General features: G+C 48.2%; 1 protein-coding gene across 1 annotated transcript; it reads right to left on the bottom strand.

Moving 5' to 3' along the window:
* Nucleotides 1–6: 6 nt before the first annotated feature.
* On the bottom strand, nucleotides 7–8,319 carry thoc5 (THO complex subunit 5). Its single transcript, XM_003226826.4, has 20 exons — nucleotides 8,164–8,319; nucleotides 6,962–7,071; nucleotides 6,718–6,861; nucleotides 6,179–6,292; nucleotides 5,767–5,864; nucleotides 5,471–5,617; nucleotides 5,051–5,165; nucleotides 4,455–4,587; nucleotides 4,285–4,362; nucleotides 3,847–3,887; nucleotides 3,450–3,549; nucleotides 3,256–3,361; nucleotides 3,056–3,157; nucleotides 1,910–2,006; nucleotides 1,657–1,771; nucleotides 1,443–1,546; nucleotides 1,248–1,335; nucleotides 1,015–1,130; nucleotides 525–715; nucleotides 7–154 (listed from the first exon to the last, which is right to left on the bottom strand). Exons 2-20 carry the CDS (start codon nucleotides 7,061–7,063, stop codon nucleotides 91–93), a joined length of 2,055 nt encoding a protein of 684 aa, XP_003226874.2. The 5' UTR covers nucleotides 7,064–7,071; nucleotides 8,164–8,319; the 3' UTR covers nucleotides 7–90.
* Between the last annotated feature and the right edge of the window lie 841 nt (nucleotides 8,320–9,160).

Raw genomic sequence — 9,160 nt, 5'->3', positions numbered from 1 at the left:
ACGACATAGGATTCCACTTTTAATAATGAGTGTTGTCAAACAATACAGGCGGGAGGCGGGAAGAAAGGGGCTGTTGCGGAGGATCCGGGCTCAGCGGTGGCTGAAGAATCCCTGCGGGTGGTTGTACTTGAAGGGCTTCATCCGACTGGGGCCCCTGCGGGAGGGGGGAGGGGGGGGGGAGGAAGGATTGAGTCTCTTCTGACCCCATTACTACTCTGGGTTTCTTCTCATTCAAGGCTCTCTGAGATTCTGACGATTCAGAGTGCCCTAATACGGATTCCTGCTGACCCCAATCCCATTAGGGACTCTTCCCAATTCAAAGACCACCCCACCTCTAGGAAGAGTCTAGATTCCTCCCACTCCAGGTTCCTAAATATTCTTCCTTTCCCTGTCTGGCAATGGCAGGAGAGGGTGGGGCCGGGTGTCCCTTGGAGGCCCCTCCCGGCGTGAGCGACTCCGAGGCAGCCCTCCCAGGCCAAGGGCTCCCCTTTGGGAGGCCAGTCTGGGGCGGGGGAGGGCCCTACCTGGCCAGGCGGAGGCACATCTTCTCTCGGGGGAACTCCTTGGGCCCCTCCACGCTGCTGTCGTGGGCCTCCGTCTCCAGGTAGACGTCCATCAGGAGGCACAGGCGCTGCAGCTGGTTGGTCAGGAGCTGGAAGCCCCGGCGGGGGCCCAGCAGCTCCCCTTGGTGCACGTTCACCTCCCGCTCCATGGCCTGCGCAACAAGCGGGGGGGGGGGCACAGTGGTTACTACGACAGCAGCCTCCTTGTTTCCCAGTCAGCAAGCTCCACAGGGCACTCCTTTGCTTACAGGGAAGCCCCAAACAAAAGGGGAGCCATTCGGGGGACAAAACTCACACGACCCCCACACAAGCAGGGCACCCTTCTCCCCAAGTTTCAGAAAGATCCCCTAACTGAGCTCGGTATTACATACAATTAAACTACATACAGACATATATACATACACACACACACATATGTATGTATGTATGTATGCATAATTCTGTGACCTACCCGGATGTTGTCGTCGTTGCGGTTGTTGCGCTCGCCGTTCCAGTTCAAGCCGAGGCTGAAGACGGGAGGGATGGCACAGTAGCCCGGGTTCAGGGCCACGGCCGCCTGGAGTTTGGCTGCAGCCAGACAAAGAACCATGAAGACTGGCTCCCCCCAAAGTCACCTGACCAGCCACAAGGGAGAAGGTGGGGTCCCCCAAAGGTCACTGAGACCCCCCCCCCCATCTTACACACCTGTCCCTCTTTCGATGAAGGCCATGTAATAGAGGTGCGTGTCCTCCGCCAGGCCGGCCTCCACCACGTCCTTGGTGTAGGAGAGCTCCTAGGAGGAGGAGGAGCAGGAGGAGATCCCAATATGGCCACCATTGGGGGCCGAGACTTCCTGTCCCCCCAAATCTCCATCTTGGTGGTGGGGGAGGGGGGCCTTACCAGGTAATCCTCGTAAGTGATGGTCACCCACTTGACCAAACGGGAGACGATCTTGGCCGGGAAGAGGTGCTGGCACTCGCTGGAGACCGGGAGGATGCCGTGTTCTGTGGACGGGAAATAAGGGAGTCAAAGGGGGCGCGACCAAGGGAGGAGGCCTTCCCGAGCCCCTCCAGCACCGACACTACGGGGCCCAACCCGGAAGAGCCCTCCGTACCCAGGGAGGCAAACTGCCTGTGGAGGGCCAGGCGGGACTCCAGCCGCGTCTTGAGCAGCTTCATGGTCTGCTCCATGTGGCTGGCGCTCAGCGTGTTGTCGGCCATGATGGAACTCTGCCGGGTGAGAGACGGGAGTTAAGGCCGCCCTCTCCAGGGATCTCTCAAGGTCCTCCAGGGCAATGTGGATCATAGAGTCATGCTAGAGGATGGAGATTCCCAGAGAGAGACCCCCTCCCGCTCCTCCAGACGCACCTGGGGCTGGTCCTTGGGGAAGTGCAGCCCCCCCAGCTTCTGGGCCCAGAGGTAGGGGTGGCCCAGCTCTGCCACGTAGTCGCTCAGGCTCACGATGCTGGGGACACAGAGAGAGAGACAGACAGACAGACACTCAGGGGCCCATCTTGACCACTCCTCCTCCGGACTCTATGACTCCTCAACCTATTGGCTCCCCTTCTCTTGACCATTACTGGCTCCCAACCCATCCGCCACCCCTTCAGACCACAATGGGTCTCCAGACTCTGTTCCACCTTCCTTCTGACCAGGACCAATCCCCAACCCAGCGTACAGCCCTTCTTCTGACCATTGGAATGGTCTTAAAAGCATTGACCATTCGTCTACTGACCACAATGGGTCTCCAGACCATCATCCATCCTTCTTCTGACCATTGTCTCTTTGCATCAGCTGACGGCTCCTCCCCCCAATAACATGCTATTCATATAACATATTGTATATACAGTAGAGTCTCGCTTATCCAAGCTTCTGGATTATCCAAGCCATTTTTGCAGTCAATGTTTTCAATATATCGTGATATTTTGGTGCTAAATTCATAAATACAGTAATTACTACATAGCATCACTGCGTATTGAACTACTTTTTCTGATGTTTTAGTGCTTCATTTGTAAAATCATAACCTAATTTGATGTTTAATAGGCTTTTCCTTAATTCCTCCTTATTATCCAAGATATTCGCTTATCCAAGCTTCTGCCGGCCCGTTTAACTTGGATAAGTGAGCCTCTACTGTACATATAATATTCATAATATTATATTGTAATATGATACACTAATAATACAACATAATAATATTAATTATATATTATATTTTACATGTAGTATGACTAACAATATTACCATATATTGATATAGTACAATATAGTAATTTATTGCCAGCATTGTACTATGCTAATAATATAATATTGTATGTAAATTTAATTTGTAAGCCGCTCTGAGTCCCCTTTGGGGTGAGAAGGGTGGCATATAAATGTAGCAAATAAATAAATAAATATATTGTCCATCCCTTTGTTGCCACTACTGGTCCCTGTCCCATTGGTCACCCTTCTGCTGAGCATTCCGTGTCTCCAGCCACCCTCCAGCCTCCTTCTGACCCTTCCTCACCCAACTTACCCCACTTTATCAAACTGGAACTGGTTGGCCGGGTTGGGGGTCCTCTTCCCATGATCCCCAGGGTACAAGCAGCTCAGGAGGGAGTCCGGGGAGAGGAGGTCACTGGGGGGACAGAAGGGGGCAAGAGCTCAGAGCCCAGCGTTCCTCACTCTCTTCCTCCTTTTTTTGTTTTGACCCCAACGATTCCGCAGGGAACTCACCCGCCGCTGATGGGGGCGGTCACTTTGGCGGCGGTCACCTTGGCCTTGACCGTCACCACGTTGAGGCTCATCAGGAAGTAGAAGGTCAGGTGGAGGAGGCTCCCGTCTGCAAGAAAAGGGAGGCACAGCCGGTGAAACTCAATGGCAATGTCCAAAGGGCATCGGGCCGTTTAGATTGGTCATTCGGGCCCGACCTTTGCACTTGAGGTCAACGTTGACAGTCAGCGGGTGGCGCTTCAGCATCTCCTTGCGCTTGTCATCCAGCTGCACCCCTAGCGTCGGGCGACGGCGCTTCTGAGGACAATAATAATAATAATACATTTTATTTCTTACCCAACTCTCACCAAGCCTTGAGGAGGATTAATACATAATAATAATAATTTTTATTTCTTCCCCAAGATGTACATTATTATTATTATTGCAATTATTATTTCTTAACCATCTCTCCGCAACAATAATAATAATAGTAATAATAATAATAATAATCTATTTATTACCCTCTCTCCCCAAGGCTTGAAAAGGGTTAATACATAATATTTATTATTTAGGGTTACAACATAATAATAATAATAATAATAGGCCCCCGCTTACGGTGGTCTGTTCCTCCTCAGCATCCGAGTCGCTCTCGTCATCTGCAAACCCAAACAAAATGCAATGTTTATATAATTATAACAAGACTAAAATAAATAATAATAAATTTTGAAACAATATCCCAGTTATTGATACAAAGTGGATTTCTATGGAGTCTAATACACTAGATGCCACAGACTCCCATCACAATGCTGTCTGGGAAGGATTGGAGGTGTAGTCCAGCTTCTGTCAATGATTTATTTTATATATAAATATTAGAAAAAATCAATTTAAAACTCTAAAAATATACAACCATGAAAACAGAATTAAATATTTAGGTTTTGTGTGTTTTCATATATGTATTGCATGGAAATCTGTTTTCATGTGTCTATTTTACAGAGTGTTTTTAAATGGAGATGCAGGTAAGAAACAAAATTATTATTATATTATGCTGATTACCTTGCGAGTCTTCTGGGGGTTTGCAAAGGGCCTTGGCCTCCTCCACGTTCCCTTCAATGGCCACCACCAGCTTCTTGTCTGTGCAAAACAGAGCAAAACAATATTTTTAAAAATATTAAAAATATTCCTAGGACTACCATTCCCAGAATCCCCTGGGGTTCCCAACTGACCACAGGCTTGTCCATAGGCGCTGGCCTGGACAAAGAGGACATAGAGGGGAGGAGGGAGGTGCCGGGCTGTTTCGTGTTGCTTGTGAACTTGGTCAAAGGGCATTGAGAGGTACTCCTGCACGGGCAGAGAGGCCTGTAAAGAAAAGAAATTATCATTATTATTTTATTGTATGACACAGCAAACAAGATAGATATGCTGGATTTCGTATCACAAAACCACAATAATAATTATTATAATTATTATATTATAATATTAATAATAATTATTATATTATAATATTAAAATATTATTATTAGTGAGGTATAATAATAATAATAATAATAATAATAATAATAATAATAATAATAATAATAATAGTTTGTCTTTGGTATTTTAGCAATTAAATTCTGCCAAATATTTAAACAAATTTAATTTAAATTTAAATATTTGAACCATGGGATGAACCAATGGTGAAGCTATGGAAAAGAAAAGCAGAGTCGTTCTTATTATTTTGTGGGGTATAAATAAATATAACAAATTATTATTATCACAATGATGACCATCGGACGCTAGTGACCGTAATGATAATGATGACACGATGTTGTTGATGGCCGACCTGCATGATGCTGTGGAGCCGGGGCTGGAGGTTGCTGAGGTACTCCTTCTTGACCTCGATCTCCTTCAGGATGGTCTCCTTCTGGGACAGGCCCTCCTTGTACTTCTCCGCCAGGCTACACACAAGAGGGAAGGGAGGGAGGGAGGGCGGGAGGAGGGAATGCAGAGGAAGCTAGTCAAGACTCTCGGGTTCCATGACTTTGAGGCAAAGGGTGGCCCTCTGTCGGGAAAGATCAGACAGGGTCCTCCTGTGCAAAGCAGGAAGGCACCAGGCAATCCCTCTCTCACATCTCGCTCTTGATCTAGATCTATTCAGCTCGAGTGTCCACTAAGGCCGTCCCATTCACCCCCTTGTTTCAACCATGAAGGAAACCTGCAACCCCTCCCGGCAGAGGCCCTTCTTGCCTTCCTTGGTTCATACCGTTTGCGCTGCTCCAGCTCCCAGTCCAGGCGGGCCAGGGTCTGCTGGTGGGGGTCCTCTTGGGTGACCTCCGGCCGGCTGATCTCCTCGGGCGCCTCCGAGTAGAAGGCCTCCAGCCCCACCAGCTCAATCTCCTCGTGCTTTGACCTGGGAGCAAGAAAGCAAGCAAGGAAACAAGTCACTCACACACATCTATATCATAAGGTCTAACTATAGCTCAGAAAAACCCTACAAACACAAACAATCCAGGGTCTAAATAGCCTCAAAGAGCCCCCCAGCACCCATAGGGTTCCTACTTGAATTCAAGGCATTTGGTGATCTCCTTCTGGAGGTGCATGACTTCGTAGAGAAGGTTTTGGAGCTGCAAGTGATAGGCATCCACCTTCTGCTTGGCCTGGAAAGAATAATAATAATAACAGACGCAATGAGATATACTTTTAGATTCAGGACGGCAGAAATAGTACTAGATAACACCCTGATAATAACAACAATCAACATTAACAATAATGCTACATTAATACTGAATATATTAATATCATGAAACTGTAATATAGGAATATTACTACATAAGAATAATGTGAAACGGTAACAAAATACATTAATAATATAAAATAGCAATAATGCAATAATAATAATAATAATAAGAAGAAGAAAAGAAGACAATAATAATAATAATAATAATAATAATGTGAGTCACCACAAACGCACCTCATGGGTCTGGTCCCGTCCGCTCTTCAGACGAATGTGAGCCAAACGGTTGAGCTTCTTCAGGGTCATAAAATGGACGCAGCTCTGGATCCGGCGCTCTTCAATCTCCGCCGCCTGTGGAACACATTGCCATGAATGGACCTCAACATTATACCAATCTTTGTGTGTGTGTGTGTGTGCATATATATATATACATATTTCATAATTTATTATATAATATATATATATATATATATATATATATATATATATATATATATATAAAATAAATTAGGAAATGATTTATGTATTACATCTATAACATATTATATAATATAACATGGATGTTATACAGTTATTTATCTATATTACATATCTACATTCTATCTACTTTCCCCCTTCTCCAGCTCTGAAAGTGGGCCTACTTTCCCCCTTCTCCAGCTACTTTTTCCCTTCTTGCGAGGAGTGAGGACAATTTCACACAGCCCTGATATATGTGTGTGTGTGCGCGCGTGGGGGGGGGGGTAGGCTGGATGGCCTCTGGGGCTCTCCGGACGTACACTGTCCCGGCCGCCTCGGCTCTTCAGCTCCTGGATCTCGAGCATCAGGCGCTGGAGGTCCTGGCAGGTGCGCTGGTAGAGGGCAAAGTCCTTGCTGGGGTCCCGCAGCTCCACCTCCGCCTCCTCGCTCAAAGGCCGGCCCTCCTGCCAACACAGAGAGGATGAGAGAGGTCTAGTTTTCCAAGGCCCCTCTGGTCCGGCTTTCCCCAGGCGGAGGAAGGGCTCGCCTGCCCCCCAAGCCCACCTGGCTGTGCTCGGCCTCCGCCCGGCTGCGCTTCCCTTCTGGAGCAACGCCCTCCGTCCGGATCACCTTCGGCTTGCGCTTCTTCCCAGAGTCTGAAGACATGCTCTTGTCTTTAAAGGTAAAGCAGACAATATTCTATACATTAGATCCCATTTGGTTTGTCATCAGTCCGCTCCTTCGGGTTTGTGCAAAGCTAGCCTTTGCCAATAATATATATATATATATATATATATATATATATTGTACACACACATATACAAACACAGCTCTCTCTAATATATAAATGTTAGATAGATAGATAAATAGATGGAATGGTGGATAGACTGGTGGATGGATGAATAGACAGATAGATAATACATAATAATAGGAGGGGAAAATGTGCTAATAAAGAAAAATACATAGGAGTAAGAGGAAAATCTAGGGCCAAAATATTGTGTGTTTTTATATATACAATATTTTATTATCATATTATTCCATATCATCTTTATATTACAATACTGTTATTATATAGTCTTATATATATGCGTACATATATATCGATACAAACATCTATTCTCTCACACATAGCTCTAACATGTATTTGTGTTTATGTATTAATATTCTCTCCTTCTCACATATCGAGAAAATATAATAGAAGTAGATTTTTTTTTCTTTTTAAATGGACAGAGACCAGACTTGGCACAGACCACCTGAACATACTACTGGGGGTTGGGGAAATGGACCTTGGTTTTGGGAGTTATAGTTCACCTGCACCCAGAGAGCCCTGAACTCAGCCGACGTCAGATCTGGACCAAACCTGGCATGCAGACCCAACATGGCTGACTGTGAATACAGGCAGGGTTTGAGGGTGATTGCCCTTGGCATATGGGAGTTGTAGTTCACCTGCAGCCAGAGAGCTCTCTGAGCCCCACCAATGACGGATCTGGACCAAACTGGGCACCCAGGCCCAACCTGGCCAAGTGTGCATACTGGCGGGGCCTGGGCGTGACTGGCCCACGGTTTTGGGAGTTGTAGTTCACCCCACCCTCAGGCCTTTTCTAATGGGAGCATTCATTTAAATAGATCAACAGGAAAGACTGGCTTTTTCCCCCTCAGAAATAGAGCTACAAATGCCCAAAGTGTCTGTGGATAAGCGAGCAAACAGGAGGCCTTGATTTCGACGGGAAAAGGCCTCAAACGGAGGAAACGGGAGAGAAACTTACCTCACGGGGCCTTCCCTAGGAGTCTCGCCGCCGCCGAGCGGAAGTGACGTCGGGCGAGGGGGCAAGCAAGCCCGGCCCATGCGCGCGCCGCCCCTCTGCCGCCCCCGGTGGCGCGCAGGCGTCATTGCAGGCCATCCTTTCAATCCTTTCCAATGGAAGGTCGAACTCTCTGGTTGGGGAGGGAAGGGATCCCAGGCACGGGGCGCCCCCGCCTGGCCGGGTGCCGCATTGCACCCTCTTTGGGAACCAGAAGAAGAACTCGAGAGTCTCCAGGGGATGGCAGCCAAGTCTGAATGGTGCCCCTGGCGGACCCTAGGCCTCCGGGCTCAGCCATGAGGTTGCCACCCGAGACCTGACAACCGACCAGGAGGGCCTCTGTCTTGTCTGGATTCGTTCAGTCCACAACCACTGACAGGGTCTGGGCCGCTTCCTTGGCTCTTGGTGGAAAGGAGTCGTAGCGTTGGGCATCATCTGCGTATTGATGGCACCAAACTCCAAAACTCCGGACGATCTCTCCCAGCGGCTTCATGGGGGAGAATACGGAGCCCTGCGGGGCCCCACACCACAACAGCCATGAGGTCAAGCAGGCGACGGACCAGAGCCAGGCGTCCCAGAAGACCACCCTGGTCAACGGTATCCAAGGCTGTGGAGATGTCCAGGGGAAGCAACAAGAGACACCCTCCCCCCGTCTAGTTCTCTGCATAGACATCTCTCTCCCAAGGCCCCCAAGGCCATCTCCGCCCCACAGCCGAGCCTGAAACCAGACTGGGATGGATCTGGATCATCCGCTTCCTCCCGGAATCCCTGAAGCTGCGAGGCTAGAGCCTGGCCCAGAAAGGGGGGACGAGAGACTGGGCAGAAATGGGATCTGATGATGGTCTCGGCCATTTGGAGGCTCGATGGGAATGTGCCTTGGCTGAGAGAAGCATCATGAAAGAAGAAGAAGAAGAAGACAACTTGATGATGAGAGAAGCCTCCCCCGCCTTGCCGCCTGTTT

This window comes from Anolis carolinensis, chromosome X (assembly GCF_035594765.1).
Source record: "Anolis carolinensis isolate JA03-04 chromosome X, rAnoCar3.1.pri, whole genome shotgun sequence".
NCBI classification, from domain to species: Eukaryota; Metazoa; Chordata; class Lepidosauria; order Squamata; family Dactyloidae; genus Anolis; species Anolis carolinensis.
This window is presented reverse-complemented; position numbering and strand designations above follow the sequence as displayed.